Source organism: Octodon degus, unplaced genomic scaffold, assembly GCF_000260255.1.
Source record: "Octodon degus isolate 3935 unplaced genomic scaffold, OctDeg1.0 scaffold00033, whole genome shotgun sequence".
Taxonomy (NCBI): Eukaryota; Metazoa; Chordata; class Mammalia; order Rodentia; family Octodontidae; genus Octodon; species Octodon degus.
This window is the reverse complement of record NW_004524609.1, coordinates 3520600-3540631: the sequence shown is the minus strand read 5'-3', so window position 1 is coordinate 3540631 and position 20032 is coordinate 3520600. Positions and strand designations below refer to the sequence as shown.

Here is a 20032-nt window from a genome sequence, read left to right as displayed (position 1 = left end):
GTAGCACCGGTGAGGTGAGCAGCTTGGATACCGTGGCTGGCACAGTGCTGCCTCAGTTTCCCTTTCTGTCAGCTAGGAGCAAGAATCCTCTGTCTTTGGATTTCTGGTCACTGCCATGGCTGCAGAGCCTGCCCTCCCCACGCCCACCCACCACCAGACGCCCAGTCCACCTTCCTCTTCAGGGGCCTCACCCCTAGTGGTACAGACCTTACGGCAGAGTGAAGGCCAGGTCTGAGAAGCTGGCCTAGGCCAGCGCAGGAGGAGGTGGGAGGAGGCCCGGTGGGGACACAGTAGCAGCCCCACCCCCACTCCGATCAAGTTCCCCTGGCACTCAACGTGCCTTAGCAGGGGAAGATTTTCCACCCCTTTTGGATCCTTCAGCCAAACAGGTCCTGGGGTGGGAGGGCTAGGATTCTGGGGCACCCCGGGCCTGTCTGGTGTAGGCTGTAGCGCAAGCTCCATCCGGAGCCCTTTTTGTTCCCTCGGTATCCTCAGAAGCCCTCGTAGAGGGGCCGGGGAGATGGCTCAGTAGAATAAGCATTTGCCTGGCAAGCGTAAGTAAGGGCTTGAGTTAAATCCTGGGTTCTGCCAAAACATAAAAATAAAAAAAAAGAAGCCCTGTAGGCCTTTTCCTCCACTGGCTGCCTTCATTTCCCCACCTCTCCCAGACCCCCCAGGCTGCTGAACCCCGTCCTGGTCAGCCACCCCTTCCCTGAGGCCCTCCTCATGCCCTCGTTGCCCCTTCCCAGGCCTCACTTCCCAGGAGGGAAGGACAGAGGCTGCCTTGGTCCATGTGGACGGGGACGCAGAGCCAGAGCTGAGTTAAGGCATGAACCACGCACCTCCTCCAATCCATTTCTCCTTTCCCTCTGGCCACCCATCCTGCTCCACCTGTGGGAAGACCAGGGTCTTTGGGCACCCAGGGGTCACATGCCTCTGTGGCCCCTGCAGAAGCCACCACCACCCCTCTACGATGGGAACTCCTCCGTCTGCAGCACTGCTGACTATAAGCCCCCCGAGGAGGACCCCGAGGAGCAGGCTGAGGAGGACCCCGAGGGGGAGCAGCCCGAGGAGTGCTTCACAGAGGGTAAGGGCACGTCCAGGGAGCACCTTTACTTGGCCTGGGTGGCTGCCCTTGCCCCTGCCCAGTATTCCAGTAAGAGGCTGTGCCCGGGCTAGCGGACTCTGCAAAACCAGGTGGGTTTCCTCCCGGAGGCTGCCCTCCCTCTGCCTCACGCCGCCCGGTGTGAACCAGCTCCTGAGCCTCGGGCCTCAGCAGGCAGCCCTGGAGAAACAGCTTTGTTCTCAAGTGCGGAGCCAAGAGGCTCGCCTGGGTGAGGGAGGGATCAAGGATGCGGGACGGCTGACCCGGGCCTCTCTGCAGAGTACCTGCCATCTGCTGGGGGAGTGGGCTGTGGAGGGGGGCCTGAGTCCCCCATGAACTAGATGGAACCAGAGGTGACAGAAGGGACCCTGGGCCTGGGGAGCAGTGAGGTGGCGGCCACTGCAGCTGCAAGACATGGGGCCCGCCTGTCCTCAGCCTGTGTGCAGCGCTTCCCCTGCCTCTACGTGGACACCTCTCAGGGCCGAGGGAAGACGTGGTGGACGCTCCGCAGGGCCTGCTTCAAGATCGTTGAGCACAACTGGTTTGAGACCTTCATTGTCTTCATGATCCTACTCAGCAGTGGGGCCCTGGTAGGTTCCGCCCAGGGGACAGGGCAGGGCTGGACCCACGTCCCAGGCTGCCAGGAGCTCCCACGAGGGCTCCTTGATGGGGACGGACATGGCCCAGAGTGCCCAACTCAGAGTGGTGAAAAGGACTCACCGTGCTTCCCCTCCCGGATAGGTTTCAGAATGCACTTGCTTCTGAAAGTGACAGATAGACCCCCTTGCTCCGTGGGCTCTAACCTTGCAAGCCTTTGGCTACTGGGGGGTCAGGTGGGCCCTGGGAGTTTGGGGTCATGGTTGGGGGCAGCTCTGAAGAGGCGTCACTGGGGAGCTCCCAGCAGATGGTTGGGCACTGAGACTCCTCCCCATCTGGAAGTTCCTCCTCCCCAGGAGGGGAAGGACTGGGCTATGTCGCAGCTGCCCCGTGGCAGGCTCCTGGGAACCAGCTTTGTGGGCCAGGACATGGGCCTGGCTGCTGCCCCAGACTCTAGCCCCCTGGCCACCCTCTGGTCATGCTGCTGTCCCCCAGGCCTTTGAAGACATCTATATCGAGCAGCGACGAGTCATCCGCACCATCCTAGAATACGCCGATAAGGTCTTCACCTACATCTTCATAGTGGAGATGCTGCTCAAGTGGGTGGCGTACGGCTTCAAGGTGTACTTCACCAACGCCTGGTGCTGGCTCGACTTCCTCATCGTGGACGTGAGTCTGCCAGCCCGACCCCTAAGCCAGGGCCTGCTGTGACCGTGGACCTTCAGGAGCTCAGCCTTGGGAGGCAGGAGCTGCTCAGGGTCACAGAGTGTAAAAACCCCAGCCCAGCACCAGTCCCCGCTAGGACCATCCTCCTGTCTCTCAGACACAGGGTTTGGGCAGGCCTGGGGGCTATATGATTCCTGCCAACGTGAGGGGAGGATTTTCCTGCCCTCTTGATGAGTATGCAGGCCCATGAAGAAGGCGGGTGTTGTCTTTCCCGCTTGTGATCGTCCCCAGTTATCTGGTGGCATTGCTGGAGAGGTAGGCAGACTCCAGAGATCCTGGAGCAGGTCTCGGCTGCTCTTCCCTCCTGACAGGACCACACACCAGGGCAGGGGTCCAGGGAGCCATGAGCTCGGGAAGATGCCCTTGCAAGGACAGTCTCTTTAGGGGCCGTGGCCCTGGTTTGAAAGAGTGCAAGGGTCCTGCACTCGCTGACCGCACCCATCCCTCTTGCAGGTCTCCATCATCAGCCTGGTTGCCAACTGGATGGGCTACTCTGAGCTGGGACCCATCAAGTCCCTGAGAACACTTCGGGCCCTGCGTCCCTTGAGGGCACTGTCTCGATTCGAAGGCATGAGGGTGGGTACTAAGGGGGCCCCTGGAAAGGGCTACAGATGGGGCAGCAGCCACCCACCCCCAGGGCTGCGTCTAGCTACCGCTAGGGCTTGACATGCTTCGGCCCACTTGGCCACTGGGGGCAGCAGAGGCTGCTGCAGTGCCCAGAAGGGCTTGTGGCCCTGAGAAGAGTAGGAAGGCAAGCGGGTCTGTGGATTCACGCGTCCTCTCTCCCTGCCTCAGCCTGTCCCCGCATCCCCAGGGGGAGAGGGGCTGAAACATGAGCAGGTGTGAACGTGCTTGTGCCCACCCCCCACCTGGTCCTCTTGAGCCCGTGGAGTCATCCCTGTGAGCTTGCAGGCAGTTTTGAGAGGATCCCCTTGGGCCCTTGGGAGGGGAATAACAGGTAACTGTGGTCAGGGCAGAAGGACTGGAACTTCCCCAGGGGAGGGAAGGTCACCCAACAGGGGCCTTGCGAGTGCACCAGAGGCCATTCATTGCAGGGCGGAGCCTGCCCACTCTCTGGGGTGGGAAACCCTTCCCGCTAGGGGAAATAACCTGCCCTTGGCCACACAGCCAGGTAGTAGCCGAAGGAGTAGAGCTCCCACTGTGGGCATCTGCCATCCATCGCCTGCAGGTCATGGAACAGAGACTCGAACAGGGACAATTCTCAACCTCACCTTAGACTGAAACAGCTTGGTGGGCCTGTGCGACCAGGGATAGAGGGCAACCAGGGGTCTGCCCTGGAATCTGGCTGTTTCAAAGGCCCCAGTGGCCTCTTCTCTGTGTTTTTTTTCCCCCCTGTACAAATGAAAAGAGTTTAACACTTCTACCATACAAAGGCACAAGGTAAATACTTCCATTCCAAAAGGTATAAATAGAGAGACGACAAAGAATTGGACAAGCCAAGTCCAACATCCAACAGGGCAAACATTAAGTTCCGTAGTTCCATGTGCAGCATCCAAGGCAATTTGTGGCAAAAATAGAACTCTAAGAGGCTTGGGTGGCTCTGTTCCTACAGCACTTCCAGCGGTTGTAGCTCCCTTCTCTGTGCTTTTGATATGTGTCTGTGTGTCGCTAATTATGTGGGCCAGAGAACCAAGATTGTGTCACATGGGCTGAGTTTCCTATGGGGGCCAAGGAAAGAGTGTTTGTCTCCTGCCTGGTGGCCCGTGACGGGGCTGCTTCCAGAGAAGCCCAGTGGCCCCATTCTGGCCTGATGGCTCCAGCCAAGCAGAGAACCCTGCCCAACCACCCGGCCAGCGAGCAGTTCCCCGTCCCTAGCCCTTGCCGTCCTCACCCACGCACCTATCTACCCTGGCAGACAGCCTCCCCACTAGGCCTTGCTCAGAATGGCTGTCCTCCAGCCCCTGCTGAGGTCCTCAGGCTGGTGCACATCGGAGGGCCATGCAGTGACCAGCCGCTGGCCCTCAGGTGGTGGTGAACGCCCTCCTGGGAGCCATTCCCTCCATCATGAACGTGCTGCTCGTCTGCCTCATCTTCTGGCTCATCTTCAGTATCATGGGCGTCAACCTGTTTGCTGGAAAGTTCTACTACTGCATCAACACCACCACCTCCGAGAGGTTTGATATCTCCGAGGTCAACAACAAGTCCGAGTGTGAGCGCCTCATGCACACCGGCCAGGTCCGCTGGATGAATGTCAAGGTCAACTATGACAACGTGGGTCTAGGCTACCTCTCCCTCCTCCAGGTGGTGAGTGTCACCCATTGCCCCTGCCCAGAACTGGGAGAGAGGTACCTGCCAGCCTATCATTGTACTGGGGACCACTATCACCCCTTGTTAGGGGGCCGCCCCCCTGCCTGCAATGCTGTGGGGCCCTGAGGCAGTGTCCAGATCTCTCTCGTCTATTTGGTACTTGCTCAGTGGGGTTCTGGAAGGGGCCCCCAGGGAGCGCCTCGCTGGGAAGGAAGGGAAATGCAGGCGAGCGTCACCACCTCTCCTAGGCCACCTTCAAGGGCTGGATGGACATCATGTATGCGGCCGTGGACTCCCGAGAGGTGAGTCAGGCCACAAAGATGCGGCTGGCGAGTGAGCCTGGGGAGAGGGCTGCAGCAGCACGTCCTGCCATGCGCGCCCCACCACGCCATCTCCTTGGGAGCCCGGCAACCTGGGGGAGGGGCCCTGCCCATGGCGCCTTGGGCAGCAGGGAGAGAGTTGGGTATGCAGCTCACTCTGTCGCATCTGATGGCCCCTGCAGCAGGAGGAGCAGCCCCAGTACGAGGTGAACCTCTACATGTACCTCTATTTCGTCATCTTCATCATCTTTGGGTCCTTCTTCACGCTCAACCTCTTCATCGGTGTCATCATCGACAACTTCAACCAGCAGAAGAAGAAGATGAGTATCTGGCCCGCCTTCCCTGCCCTGCTGCCACCGCTCTGTCACCTGCTTCCCCTCCCCCGTCCGCCATTCCTTCCTGTGGTCCCCAGCAGCCTCACTGACAACCAGCCCATCCCAGATCCCGCCAGGGACCTTGCACAGTGACATCATTTTCCTGATCTATAACATGACATTGCGCCAGCGTAGCTTGCTGGGTCATTCTAAGGACTCAGCGATATTGCTGGAAATTGGCCTGACACAGGCCTCTAGGCAGAGTTGGTCCTCTCCCCTGCCACCCCACACTGCCCTTCTTGGTGCCTTCAGTCCCTCCCAGTTCCTGCCCCTGCCTGCCCTGTCCCTCCCAGAGGCCCCTCCTTGCTACCAGGCATTTCTGCGGGGCTGCTTCAAGGGTGGTTGGTGCCTGAGGTAGGGAGCTGGGAGGGCTGAGAAGGGCCCCATGCCAGTCTTATGAGTCCCATCCCACTGTACTTTGGAGGAAAAGACATCTTCATGACAGAGGAACAGAAGAAATATTATAATGCCATGAAGAAGCTTGGCTCCAAGAAGCCCCAGAAGCCCATTCCACGACCCCAGGTAAGGTGGCCCTCCTCCTGTGGCCCGCAGCTGGCTGTTGTCTAAGGGGTGGATGCAGGTAAAATGCAGCCCCTGGGCAGGCAGGGTCCACCTTCAGGGGGTCCTGCCCACGTTGTGACCCCTAGCAGCTGCTGCTAGACTCAGCTCACTGGTTTACCCCTCACTGGCCCTTACACGCCACCAGTGTCCAGCCACCTCCTCTCCTGGGACCCTCTGGGGACAGGGCTCCATCAGTGGGCAGGAACAAGCTGTCCACTCTCCCCAACAAGCCATGGCTTTGGGTAAAAGTGAGAGGTGACGGGAACCTCTGAAGCTGGGGGTCCCAGAGGAAGGCCCCAGGCCCTCCTCCTATGACTAACTTCCCCACCACAGCTGACAGCTGTCTCCATCATCCTCTGCTTCTTGCCTGTCCCCATCCTGTCCCCACCCCAACCCTGTCTTCTGTCTGCCCCACATCCACTCGTGTGCTGCAGAACAAGATCCAGGGCTTGGTGTATGACTTCGTGACGAAGCAGGTGTTTGACATCACCATCATGATCCTCATCTGCCTCAACATGGTCACCATGATGGTGGAGACGGACGACCAGAGCCAGCTCAAAGTGGACATCCTGTACAACATCAACATGATCTTCATCATCATCTTCACGGGGGAGTGCGTGCTCAAGATGTTCGCCCTGCGCCACCACTACTTCACCGTGGGCTGGAACATCTTCGACTTCGTGGTTGTCATCCTGTCCATTGTGGGTAAGCTGGCGTGCGCTGCCTGCGTGGGTCACTCAGGAGGCTTTCCGCACGCACACACACCCACTCGCACACCCAGCACACTCACACACCAGCACACTATATGTAACTGCCAACCCCTCTTAACATGCAAAGGTATGCAGGGGTGACCTGTCAGCTGTGCACACGTAAGCACACCTCGGGGGATACGTGGACCTCACCAAGTGCGGAGGTGCACACTTGCAATCCCAGTACACAGAAGAAGCAACTTAGTGACGTAGGGAGACGCTGCCTCCAAATTAAATAAAAGATTTAAGCCAGATGTGGTGGCACATGCCTATAACCCCAGCACTTGGGAGGCTGAGGCAGGAGGATCAGTGAGAGTTTGAGAACAACCTGAACTGCATAGAGAGACCCTGTCTCAAAAGACCAAAAAAAGAAAAAAAAAAAGACTGGTTTAATCCCTAGTGGAGAGAGAGCGAGCGAGAGAGAGAGAGAGGGGGGGGGCAGGCAGACATGGGTCTGACCAGTAGATGCGTACTTGGGTGTCCTGTGAAAAGCCTAAGACCGTCTCCTTGTCTGCATAATCCTGCAAAGTATACCACCATACAGACCACCGTGATAGCCAGGCGACCCTGCACTGAGCACTCGCTGTCCCTGGAGCTGTGCGACACACTTCACAGGTGCACCTTGCTCTTCACTGTGAGGCAGACACTGTCATCACTGCTATTTCACAGAGGAGGAGACTGTCACAAACAAGAGACACACCCAGAGCCCCACAACTGCGCTACCCATCCCACTCCACCTCACGGGCGGCATCTGCAGACAGCCTTCCCTGGGTTGGCTTTGCCACATCCTATCTCAGCCTCCACTGGGGCAAAGAAGGGCCCTGGGAGAGCCCAGTCCAACCACGCGGGTCGCCAGGGCTGTGCTCAGAGGCAGAGCACACCCGCCGACCCCTGAGCCGGTGTCCCTGCCCTCCGCTCCTCCCTGCAGGCCTTGCCCTCTCTGACCTGATCCAGAAATATTTCGTGTCACCCACGCTGTTCCGTGTGATCCGCCTGGCGCGGATTGGCCGTGTCCTGCGGCTGATCCGTGGGGCCAAGGGCATCCGCACGTTGCTCTTCGCCCTCATGATGTCACTGCCTGCCCTCTTCAACATCGGCCTCCTCCTCTTCCTGGTCATGTTCATCTATTCCATCTTCGGCATGTCCAACTTCGCCTATGTCAAGAAGGAGTCGGGCATTGACGACATGTTCAACTTCGAGACCTTTGGCAACAGCATCATCTGCCTTTTTGAGATCACCACGTCCGCAGGCTGGGACGGGCTTCTGAACCCCATCCTCAACAGCGGGCCCCCAGATTGCGACCCCACGCTGGAGAACCCTGGCACCACCGTCAGAGGCGACTGTGGCAACCCATCCATCGGCATCTGCTTCTTCTGCAGCTACATCATCATCTCCTTCCTCATCGTGGTCAACATGTACATCGCCATCATCCTGGAGAACTTCAACGTGGCCACCGAGGAGAGCAGTGAGCCCCTGGGCGAGGACGACTTCGAGATGTTCTATGAGACGTGGGAGAAATTCGACCCGGACGCCACGCAGTTCATCGACTACAGCCGCCTCTCTGACTTTGTGGACACCCTGCAGGAACCGCTGAAGATTGCCAAGCCCAACAAAATCAAGCTCATCACGCTGGACCTTCCCATGGTGCCGGGAGACAAGATCCACTGCCTGGACATCCTCTTTGCCCTGACAAAAGAGGTGCTGGGCGACTCTGGGGAAATGGACGCCCTCAAGCAGACCATGGAGGAGAAGTTCATGGCTGCCAACCCCTCCAAGGTCTCCTACGAGCCCATCACCACCACCCTGAAGAGGAAGCACGAGGAGGTGTGTGCCATCAAGATCCAGAGGGCCTACCGCCGGCACCTGCTGCAGCGCTCTGTGAAGCAGGCCTCCTACATGTACCGCCACAGCCAGGACGGCGACGCAGCCGGGGCTCCCGAGAAGGAGGGGCTGATTGCCACCGCCATGAGCCAGATGTACGGCCCAGACAACGGCAAGGGCGGTGTACAGAGCCAGGGGCAGGGGGAGGGCTCCGCAGGGGACACCGGGGCGGCCCTCGGGCTCATGCCCGTCAGTCCCTCAGACGCTACCCTGCCTCCCTCCCCACCACCAGGGCAGACAGTGCGCCCGGGGGTCAAAGAGTCTCTTGTCTAGCAGGCAGCTGACCAGGTGGCCGGCTGAGCCTCTGCACAGGTCCAAAGCTCTCTGGAGTGCCCTTCACTGACAGAGGGAGCAGGGCTTTGAGTCTGGGACTACATCCAGCTCCCTGGTGGGGACAGCAATTGGCCATGCTGGGCCTTGAGAAATGGGAGCCGCACCCAGGGACCCGAGCTGGGCTGAAGGCCCTGCCTCCCATGATTTCCTCTTCAGGTGCTCCGACCTCCTCGTGGGCCCTGCTGCCCCTCCTTTGGCCTGAGAGAGTTCAGAACACAAGGATCTCTACCCCCTAGGTGGGGCTGAGCCAGCCCACGTGGAGGGATTGCTGCCCTCCTGTCACCAGAGTCTTAAGAGCTAGTGGCCTCTCCTAGGCAGTGGCCCAAGGCCCCTAGCTCCAGGCCAGCTGTGTTCACCTCAGCAAGTCAGACACCCGACCTGCTCCTCAGCGCTGGAGTGTGGCTTCCCCCGCCAGCTCAGGAATCCCCCAGAGAAGAGAAATGTGAAGAGATCCAGAAATTGCTCCAAACACTTGATTGGCCGCTGGATCTTGGGCTGGCAGCGACTCCTGAAACCTTTCCCAGGATCGCTCCCCTGACTGACCCCCAACAGAGGAGCAGAAGGGCGGACTCCACCTGGAAACTACCTGTTCTATGAAGCACGGATGTGAAATATAGGCTGGGTCCTACTGACTGGGTGGCTGTGGGTAGACCAGGGACCCTGGTGCTCAACAAGAAGATCCGCTTCCTTCCTTTTCTTCTCTCCTCTTGCCTTCATTAGAGCACCAGGGCTCCCTGTCGCCCCATCCAACCTCAGAGGCCTCCCCTTCTCATCTTCCCGTGCCTGTCTCTCTGTGTCTGTGCATCCTTCTCACTTTAAAGTGACCCTAAGAATGGCATAGTGGAGCCCATGTGACAGGTGTCCACATGGGCTCAACCTTCCAACTTCCTGGACATGATGACATCAGCCTTTGATAGCACCTGGAGAACAGAGGCTGCACTGGGAGGGTGTGAGAGTCCTCCACAGGGTCCTCTGGGTTCTGTCACCTGTGTGTGTGTGTGTGTGGCTGTGTGTCTGCCTATAGGCCTGAGTGGCTAGCTGTGTGTGTGTTCAAGCTGATGCTGTGTGTATGAACCACTGTGGTGTCTGCAGCACATGTATGTCTGGGTATCTTCGTGTCAGTGCGACCTGGCATGTCTGCAGTCTGTGTGCTGTGTGAGTACAGCTGGTGTGAGGTGTGTGTGTGAGTGTGTGTTTTCCATGTCAGCCTGTTCATGTGACTGCCTATATCTGAGAGTAGACCTGCGCCCTGAAAAAGTGGGTTGACTGTGACATGTGTGGTAAGGTTTGTGCTTTGAGTCACCTGTTGTCCTAAGTTCCTCTTCTTTTTCTTCTTGTTTCTCATGAATGTTTGATTAAAACTCAGGAAGCAGCAAAACCCTCAGAACAAGATACGCACGCGCAGGCGTACGAATGTGCTCACAAGCACACCTGCCCAAGGGCCAGAGCCCTCCTTCCTGTCTGCCCTGCTCTCCTGCCCCTCCAGGTCCTGCCTGGGTGCCCCCCTCTCCTCCTCCCTATAAGCTGCTCTCTGCCCATTCCTGTTCTTAGTCCTCCTACCTACTCCCTGCTCCCTGCCTATGGAAGGATGCCTCCGCTCCTCTGTCTCTTCCTGACATTGCTCCATGGCTTCCTTCAAAAACTACCTGCCATGGGGGTGAGCTTCCCCTCCGCTCCCCTTCACACTGCCCCTCTGGCCTGGACCCCAGAGCCTTAGAAACTGTTGGACTGGATGTTCCTCGTCCATTGCAGAGTGAGAGCAAGCAGGCAGGGCCTGGCTTCTTCCCGTCTGTGGCCCTCTTCCCTATAGACCGACACCCATTCCTGCCTTGTCTAGGTGGGAGCCAGCCTGAAGCCAGGCTGAAAGACGAGCTTCTTTGTACAGTTCTTACAATAAACCCTCCCCAGTGCCTCAGATGTGCGGGCTTTTCCTTTCTGCGCCTGCACTAGTGGGTGTGGGTGAGAGCCGGGGCACCAAGAAGAAAGGCAGGCCAGTGGGCAGTGCTGCCGAGACAGGGATAAAGAGGGAGCCTTTGGGACAAGGTGTGGAGGGCCATCTCTGTCCCCCGCCCCTCCAAACAGGCAACTCGCACAACATACGCAAGGCACCCCATGCTCCCTGCCCCCATAAGCCCCCTTAGGCTCTGCTCCCTCTGAGATATCAAGAAGACTGTTGGGCTCACAGTCCTGGACTCCTTGGAAGAGTACTGTGCCCCCAGGACTGTCCTTGGACCTCGGTGCCAGACAGCCCAGGGTCACATGGACCTGTGCCCATAGGGAATATTCTTATGTAGCAACAGCCCACGAGGTCAGTAGTGACCTGCAGTTACACTTTCTATAATGACTTCTGATTCCTGAGTTGAGTTCCTCCACACTAGTGCATGCCGGCCCCCTTTCACAGTTTCTACACCTGCTTTGCCTGGGCCCTGGGGCTAGGTGGCAGGGCGAATGAGGGGCACATGGCACCCCGATCCACAGGCTGCCACAATTGGCCCTGTGCCTCTCCCCACCTCACAGTTCCCTCGGCATATGGAGAGGCTGTTGCGCGTCCCTGCAGAACACCGAGAGCCCTCCCTGGAGATGGCATCTCCAGACCTCACTGGGGCCTCCTGGCTCTGAGGACAGGAGGATCACAGGATGGCGAAGCCCATTTTTCTGACCCTTGACTGGCAGGAGAAAAAAGCAAAATCCTGGGTGGGAAACATCACCAACACAGGCTTCCTGCCCACCCTCCCTGCCCTCCGGCGTTGTGAGCTGCCCGTTGCCGAGCGTGCATGGCGCTCCCACCTGGCCAGTTGCCTGCAGTGTACCCGGCTGCCCTTGCAGAGCACAGGGTGATGGTGTTCTACGCCGGTGAGGTCACTCGGTTTCTGGGAGGTTCAGGACAGGCGTTGCCTACCTTGGTGCTGTCAGTGTGTGGGGTGGGGAAACGCTTTGCTCTGTGAGTAATGGCTGTCCTGTGGAGGGTGGCCTTCAGTGCCCCAGCCCATGAATCGGGGGCCTACTAGAAACATCATAACAGGAGGCCCCTTTGAGAGCCACTGTGACTTGGGGAGGTTTAGCTGGTACACGAGGGTTAGCATTTGAACTCAGTGGCCACCCAGGCAGGGGGTGCAGTGTGTTGGGGGGTCTCCCTGCCCTGAGCCTCTTCCACCTCGTCCTTCCTGGGGTAACTGAGCCCCCCTGCCCAACCTGCGGCCTTCATCTCTCTTCCCACCCTCCCAGCGCTTGCTTTTACTCGTCTTCCTGGAAAGGAGGGAATGGCAGGTAGTGCGTGGAGCTCGGGCAGCCAGGACAGAGGCAGGGGCAGGCTTATGAGGCCTCCTGTGCCAGGAACGAAAGGGTAGAAAGAGCCCAGGACAGGGCTCAGTGCTGTTGTCACCAGGAAGAAAACAGTACAGCCCCAGCTGCGACAAATGACTCTGCAGGTGGCCACAAACCCCACCCCACTGCCTCACCCCTCCTGAAAACAAGTCTCTGCTTGGCATGAATGGGAATGAAGTCCAAAGAGCACATCTACATGCTACCTGCGGGGGCCGACCATGCATGTGCGTATGGAGGACCCCAAGTGCCCCGACAGTCTGTGCCCCCACAGCCACTCTAGGTGCCAGGTCCAGGTCCCCAGCGGCCCACGGCGCACGGCCCGGGCAGCACACACACACACACACACACATGAGCACACAGCCTTACACATTTGTGTGACCCAAGCCTTTCCTGACGTCCTTTCATCGTTGAAGGAAACGCTAACTAACATCTCCATCCCCAGGGACTTGCCAGGAGTGAACTATGCTGAAGGGGGGTCCCGGATCTTCTTCTACAACCTAGGTGGTTCTCTCTCCAACCACTGGAGCCAGCAGTTGGGGACCGTGGTCCCTACGCTGACCTCAAGTGATGTCCTTACTCCTGGGCTGTTTGTTCTGCAAGCTGAACATCTGACACCTTTTCAGAGAAATGTTGTTTTCATTTGGAACATCTGGAAATAAGCATGAACATCTGGGACTGCCCAGAACGAGCTGTCCCTTAAATGAATGCATCGCCCCCGTAGCCCTAGTTTTCATGGCTCAGGTACGGGTCTGAAGCGCTCAGGGCATCCCCACCTGTCAGGTGAACAGGAGGCCTAGGATGGGGGTGCGGGTCACCTAGACCCTCTGCCTCCCAACCCTGCCATGGGCGGGACACCTGCGCCTCCCTGAGCCTAGGCAGATGGCCAGCCTCCAGGCTGAGAAGGGAGGCCCGTGGGACCTGAGATGTGGACATAGGGCACTAAAGGTGTAGCATCTGTCTTCCTCGCCTGGGGGTCAGGAGACAAGGAAAAGCGAGGAGAGAGGACATGAGAGAAGGAAGTTGCCCGGAGACATAAAACTCCCAGAGGTCTTGGCTGCAGGGCTGAGGTTTGCAAGCCTGTTGTGTGCAGGTCTGCAGGTGGGACCCGCACAAGGGCACCAACAAGGGGACTCTGGGGAAGGGACACACAGCTAAGCTTAGATGAACCCCTGAATCCTGTGATTCCACCCTCAGCTCTGCTGCCCACAGGCCGTGGCCAGAGCCATCAGAACCCAAGGGCTCCTCCACACTCCCCAGACCACTGCCCAAGGTCTTCTGGAGGTGTGGACACTGCTTCAGTGGCTTCAGAGTCCCAAAGGGCTCCCAGGAGAAGCCCCCCATTGTTAAGTGGGAGATCTCCCATAATCCACCTCTACCCAGGTTCGCCCCGTGGCAGCCCATAGCACACTCTCCACAGCATGAGGAAGAGGCCCCCCACTAGGGCGCCTGTCTTCTCCTAAGTAGTCGCCATCTCAGTCTGCTTCTGCTAGAGCACTGGCAAGGCTCCGTTCCTCCCAGGCTCAGCTTCCAGTACGGCTGCCCGTATGCCGGACAAGAGGCTGCTCTGGAGGCTGCCCGGTGTCACTGTTGACCGCTGCCCTTGTCCTGCGCCCACCCACAGACGGAGGGTGGGCTGCTGCAAAGGGGCTGGGCTCAGGGCACTCACCGTGCCCAGCTCAGCACCAACGATTTAATACTTGCAGGGCCCAGCCTTGTGGAGCTGGCAGACAGCAGAGGGCAGAGGCCTGCGACCCAGGGATGAGCCCCAGCTGGGAAGGAGGGGCACAGGAAGGGAATCCAGGCTCTGGGGGCTGGTCCAGGGCTTCTTCCAAGGGCCCCACCTGGCCTGCCCAAGCCGGGCCACCTTCAGGCCTTGGGGGCCCAGCTGACAAGAGTTGCCCTCCCCCAGTCCCCTGAGACCTAGTGCCTCCCTTGGGTCCCAATTTGCATGGCAGGAAGGGGCCTGAGGGGGAAGAGGTAGGGAGGGGACAAGCGCGGCCCAGAGTTACACATCTTCCCCAAGCATCTTGGACGCGGTCACAGGCACAGGCACGGCACGCGGACTATGGCGGGGCTGGCGCTGTGCCCCGCGTCCGGCACCTGCATGGCGCTGCTGCTGCTGCTGCTGCTGCTGCTGTCAGGTACAGGGCCTGCCGGGCCTGCGGCCTCGCGGGGTCCTCGGCTCGGTCCCCTTCTCCCTCCGCTTCTGCCTGCCGCTCTGTCTCTGCTGTCCGCCTTGGCGGTGGGGTGCATCCCAGGGTCTGGCCCGCAGCTCCTTCCGCCTGGACCATGAGGGACACCGGGAAACCAAGACGGTGGAAGGGCTGGGTCCTGCGGGAAGATGGGGACGAGCTGGCTCACGCCAAGCCCCCGCAGACACTCTGTGGGGGGAAGCAGGGGCCCGGAGGAGGCGCGCGTTTACAGAAATGCTTCGCTCCTTGTCTGGAAGACGGGAGAGCCCTCCCAGCTGCGACTTCCTTCCTGTCTCGCTTAACACCCTCCCCGGTGCCATGTCAAGGACAAGCAAAGCTGGAGTGGGGTTTCTGGTGCGTCTACCGTGCTCCTGTCTGTCTCTCCAGCATAGAGCCAGGGAGGGCTGAGGGATCGTGAAGCTTCGCGCTGGAAACAGGAAGTGGTTTGGGAAGGCAGAAGACACAGGGGTGGGGCGACCAACGGAGGATACCCGGGCCTCACCTGACCCCACCCACTTCCTCCTTCCTCCAGGTGAGCCGGTGTCACCCTTCAATTGGGAGGACGTGTCCCGGAATCCCAAAGGTCAGTACCCTCACTCACCATGCCCAGGGTCAGCCTTGTGTTCAGGGCTAGTCACTGCCCCTGGGACCCCTTCTCAGGCTTTTGCCTGGGTCTCCCCATCCAGGACTCTCACCCTTGGGCTTCCATAGGGCCCCTCTGAGGTCTCACCCCTGGGCCAGCTGTCACCTTCATCAGACAAATGTGCTCCAGGCCTGGCACAGGTGTGCCGGGCTAGCCCAATACCAGCTCTGGGAGGGAGTCAGAGGGGACACCACAGAGGCCTCAGGCCTACGTCTGTCTGTGAGGATCAGCCTCAGTTTGGGGGTGAGCCCCTTGGGGCAGGGCTCAGGGATTCCCCAGAAATCAACCGCTGAGCCCAAGGCAGAGGGGGCCCCCTCAGAGCAGGGGTCCAGAAACAAAGCACAGCAGACCTGCTCAGGAGGGGAAAGGGGTTAATGGGGAGGGTCTTGCTCAGCAGGCTAAGGGTTCAGCGCTTCAGCCCTGTGAGCCACGGGGAGCCCTTGAAGGTTCCAGGCAGAGGCAGGGCGAATCAGGGAGGAGTTGCTGGAAGCACTGGGCCAGGCCTTGGGCCTAGGAGTGGAGCCTGGGTCTGGCCGTTGTAAGGGACATGGAGAAAAATCAGAAGGTTCCAGTACCCTTCTAAAGGACACTTGGACAGAGGCAGCCTGGAAGAGGTGGATCCAGCGGGGGGATGTGTGGCTCTTCAAATGACACACCACACACACACACACACACACACACACACACATACACACACACACACCTCTGCCTCCCAACTACCCCATGCCCTCAGGAGCAAAAGGCAGATAGAGCCACAGTCACTGCCCTCCCAGGGCTGGAGTCTGCAGGAGAGGCTGGCAGAGAGGCAAATGCCAGCGTGGATTTTGAGCCTGGCCTTGCTACCCACAGGAAGTGCATGTTCCGGGATGTGGCAGTATCCCCGATTCGTGGCCAGGAAAAGGGGCTCTGTGGTAAAAATTCATTGCCACACAAACACCTCCAGCTCCTCTAACAACGTGACCTGGTTCTGGAAGCAGGAGGCAGACAAGGAGCCCCAGGAGCTGCCCACCAAACAGGGCCACTTCATGCGGACCCACAATGGCTCCGTCCATACCCTCACCATTCAAGGCATCCAGTATGAGGACAACGGTGTCTACTTCTGCCAGCAGGAGTGCCCTGGGAACCCCCCTGCTGTCTTCCAGAGCTGCGGGACAGAACTTCGAGTCATGGGTGTGTGCCAGGGGAATGGATGGGGTGTCCGTGTAGCTATCCGTGCCCAACTCTAGAGACTGGGGCTGAGCAACCATGGATGGAGGGTGCTGTGGCCCAGAGCTCCCAGGACAGCTGCTGGGACCAGGTCCCGAGAGGTGACAAAGAGCAACCACTGCAAGCTCACTGGGTGGAGTGGGGGGGCCCAAGCAAGGCTCACCCCAGGGGAGCGCTCACCCCCGCTTCGTGGCCCTCCCACAGGGTTCAGCACCTTGGCCCAGCTGAAGCGGCGGAATACGCTGAAAGACGGCATCATCATGATCCAGACCCTCCTCATCATCCTCTTCATCATCGTCCCCATCTTCCTGCTGCTGGACAAGGTGAGCACAGGCCCCGGGAGACTGACGCAGCGCATTCCCGTCCGGCAGGGGTTCCGTCTCCGCAGCCCCACAGCCTGCACTTGGCTCGCTGTGCATGCACACCCGCCATGGCTCACCTAGGCCCAGGTCCCAGGCCCAGCAGGGGCTGAGGCTGGGGGAGGCGCACGCTCTGAGCCCCATCCCCTGTCACCCCTAGGATGACAGCAAAGCCGGCAAGGAGGAAGACCACACCTATGAGGTAAGAAGGGGGAAGACGCAGCAGCCCGAGCCGAGTGGTTGGTGGTCCACATGCATTGGTGTAGCCTGACCGCTATTTCATGTCTGCAGGGCCTGAACATTGACCAGACAGCCACCTACGAGGACATAGTGACGCTGCGGACAGGGGAGGTGAAGTGGTCTGTCGGGGAGCACCCAGGCCAGGAGTGAGGAGCTGTCCCCATTCCCCAGGACCGTCCTGGGCCTCACTGACTGCACCAGAGCTGCCTGGTTCGTGTTCATGGCCTGTTCCCCCTCTCTGGACCCTAGCTGGCCTCTGAGGCTGGCCCACCAGAGCCACCTCCCCCTCCAGCTTCTGGTCCCCAGCTCTTGCCAAAGGGCCTAGGACAGAAGGACCACAGACAGTGATTTGGAACAAGGAGTTCTCTGGGGAGGGGCTGGGCCCAGCCTTCCCGCCTCTGGGACGTGAAAGCAGAGAGACTTGTTGAAAACTGCGCATGGACTCAAAACAGACGAGTTCCACACAGGGCCTCCATGGAGGGCTTCCTGCAGGGCCAGGCCCCAGCGCTCCAGCATGACCATCAAGAACGTGCCCCTCTCTCCCAGCCCCCCATCTGACAGGGCACCATGCAGGGAACCCCTTCTCCCGTGAAATAAACAATGTATCTGACCTCCACACGGTCGTGGGACTTCGCATGGGGCAGAGGGGTGGGCGTGGCCTCTGAATGGGACACCTGCGGGCCTACAAGCCTGGGGTGGGGACCAGAGACCCGGCTGGGGTCTGCGGTCACATCTCCCCCTCTGGCCCAGGCTGGGTCAAAGAAGAAAGGGATCCTGCCAGTGCTCCCGCTGCACAGGGATGCCCTCACCTTGCCCTTCCGCTGAGCCGCAGCGGCCGCCGAGTCCTGGGTGCTCCACAGGGCTCCTTCCCAGCCTAGCCTGCCCCAAACCACCTGGCCTTCAAGAGCCTCTGCCCAGAGGAAGCCCTCCCGAAGCACCCCAGGCACTGCCCTAGCCGGGCAGATCAAAGTGGACAGCCGTGGATCTGTCTGCTGCCCCGGCAGCTTTGGTTCTCTGATTAGAGCAGAAGCTGCCTGAGAGTGGGGGTTCCCTGGCTCCATGACACCCCTTCTGCCTCCCATGCCACTGTCCACTAAGCCTTGAACTTTTTCTTTTCAACTTGACCCAAAGCCACTCAGAGAAAGAATTTCTGAAGAGGGAGATTTCAAGTGATAACACTTGAGGATCCTTAGTGACCCTAGGATCCCAACATCCCATCAGAAGCACCCTTTGGCCTCAAGGACCCCACAGAATGTTCCCTAGGTACCAGCTTCCCAGAGAGAACTGGGAACGACTCACAGCTGGGCGGTTAAGGGCAATCAACGTGCCCATGCAAAGCCTCCCCTGAGCTGATCTGCGCTGCACTTCCTGCTGATGCGGGGGAACCCCAAAACTCTTCTGCCATGCACATGCATGCTGTGGACATAGGCGGCAAAACCCTACCCTAAGGGAGCTGCCAGTTTACCTGAAGAACCAGGGGTGAGCTGTTGAGAGAAACACATTATTATTTTTTTTAGTATTGGGGGGTGAACCCAGGATTTTACACTGAACTATACCCTAGTCCTTTTTAATTTTTTGACAAGATCTTGATACATTCCTAAATGGCCCAGGCAGGGCTTGGCTTTGTGATCCTCCTGCCTCAGTCTCCCAGAGTTCTGGGGTTAGGTTTATAGGTGTCTACCACTATGCCAGCTGAGGAGCACCACTTTTTTTTTTTTAACAGATGTGCTCTGGGCTTCCAGGTGGGGCAGGTGGCAAGGCATGAACATCTAGAGCTTCAGGGCAACCTCCCACTGCTCGCTGGGGCCAGGCTGGCTGGGGTTGCCAGAGGGAACTGGCTTGTTTTGGCCTCGGCCTCCACTGAGCTGGAGCCCTCGCTTTCCTGTCACTTTGCATAGTGGAGCTAATTTTGTCCCCTCCCTCCACCAGGGACCCAGGCAGCCCGCCAAGGAGGGGGAGTCTTCACTTCTCCCCTAAGCAGGGTCTGCTCTGCTTGCAGTTGCCCTGGGTCAGGGGAGACTTCTGCATTACCAAAGCCCTAACACCTCTGAATAACTGGGTTTCCCTAAGGCTTTGAAGTGTTTGTTGACAGAGAATCATTGGTGCGGGCCAGCAGCTACCACCTCCACAGACACCCCAAAGTGTGTTAGGATCCCTGGGTGAAAGTGCAGAAGCCCTCCCAGATGTTTTTGTTTAGGAGCTCTGCTTTTGCTGTCATCATGTCTGCCTTATGGGTCCTGGACGCCCAGCATAGACCTAGGCAGTGGAAACCTTGCTGGGTGAGCCTCACAGGGTGGAGGACATCCCAGACCTCGGTTGGTTTATCTGTCAAATGGGATGCAGAACACCTAGCTAGAGCTGGGATGAGGGGACACATCTGTACTCCCAGCTACTTGGGAGGCTACGACAGGAAGATGCTTTGAGCTCAGAAATAGGAGGCCAAGCCAGGTGGCAACATAGCAACCCAATCTCAGAAAACCCAAAATCTATCCAAAGGAAAGGAATGGAAATATTTGCTTAAAAAAAAAAAAATCATGTAATAAAATTGAGTTTGTTTTGTTGTTATTATTAATTGGGTTTGGCTTGTTTTTTTTTTTTGAGACAGGATCTCACCCTGCAGTTCAGGCTGGCCTTGAACTCACTGTGTAGCCCAGGTTGGTCTCAAACTCACAGTGATCTTCCTGCCTCAGCCTCCCAAGTGCTTTTGATTACAGACATGTGCCACCACACCCAGCCTGAGTTTGTTTTCTTTTTGCGTGCAGTTCTATGAATTCTAGAACATACAGATTTGGGTAACTAGCTCTATAATTTGGATATAAAATATAAACAAACAAACAAGCAAAAAAAACCTACCAAAAGCTTTTACTGGAGCCAGTAAATACCCAATTGAACATTTTGCTTATTTATTTATTTTTGATGGTACCAGGGATCGAACGCAGGACCTTGCGCTTGCCAGGGAAGTGCTTATTCCACTGAGCCATCTCCCCAGCTCCATACCAATAAAATTTTGTTAAGTACTCCCATTCTGGTTTACATGACCTTGATTAGGCTTCTCTATAACCGTGAAAGAAGTAACCTTACCTCTGTCTTACCCCTCCAGGAAAGAGTCAAGTCCTGGAAATAACCAAAACTGGCCCTGTCCCACGTGGTCTTC

The 20032-nt window shown here is 58.3% G+C and overlaps 2 protein-coding genes across 4 annotated transcripts in view; both read left to right on the top strand.

Moving 5' to 3' along the window:
• Positions 1 to 10831, top strand: part of Scn4a (sodium voltage-gated channel alpha subunit 4) — a 45665-nt gene extending 34834 nt beyond the window's left edge. Inside the window, exons 15-24 of one of the 2 annotated variants that reach the window (XM_004630027.2) lie at positions 952 to 1087; positions 1541 to 1695; positions 2198 to 2371; positions 2882 to 3004; positions 4415 to 4693; positions 4945 to 4998; positions 5199 to 5336; positions 5808 to 5912; positions 6386 to 6656; positions 7629 to 10831. In XM_004630027.2, the coding sequence (XP_004630084.1) occupies positions 952 to 1087; positions 1541 to 1695; positions 2198 to 2371; positions 2882 to 3004; positions 4415 to 4693; positions 4945 to 4998; positions 5199 to 5336; positions 5808 to 5912; positions 6386 to 6656; positions 7629 to 8854 (2661 nt within the window). In that variant the 3' untranslated portion in view covers positions 8855 to 10831. The remainder of the gene's footprint in view (positions 1 to 951; positions 1088 to 1540; positions 1696 to 2197; positions 2372 to 2881; positions 3005 to 4414; positions 4694 to 4944; positions 4999 to 5198; positions 5337 to 5807; positions 5913 to 6385; positions 6657 to 7628) is intronic. The other variant, XM_023714160.1, reaches the window with a different exon arrangement.
• A 3451-nt stretch (positions 10832 to 14282) lies between these two features.
• Cd79b (CD79b molecule) lies at positions 14283 to 17478 on the top strand. 2 transcript variants are annotated; one of them, XM_004630163.2, is made up of 6 exons: positions 14283 to 14379; positions 14963 to 15013; positions 15923 to 16243; positions 16484 to 16602; positions 16799 to 16840; positions 16930 to 17478. In XM_004630163.2, the coding sequence occupies exons 1-6, from the start codon at positions 14304 to 14306 to the stop codon at positions 17026 to 17028; spliced, it is 708 nt and encodes a 235-aa protein (XP_004630220.1). In that variant the 5' UTR covers positions 14283 to 14303; the 3' UTR covers positions 17029 to 17478. The 2 variants fall into 2 exon arrangements, with proteins under 2 accessions (XP_004630220.1, XP_023569871.1); XM_023714103.1 differs by lacking the exon at positions 14963 to 15013.
• Positions 17479 to 20032: the final 2554 nt, after the last annotated feature.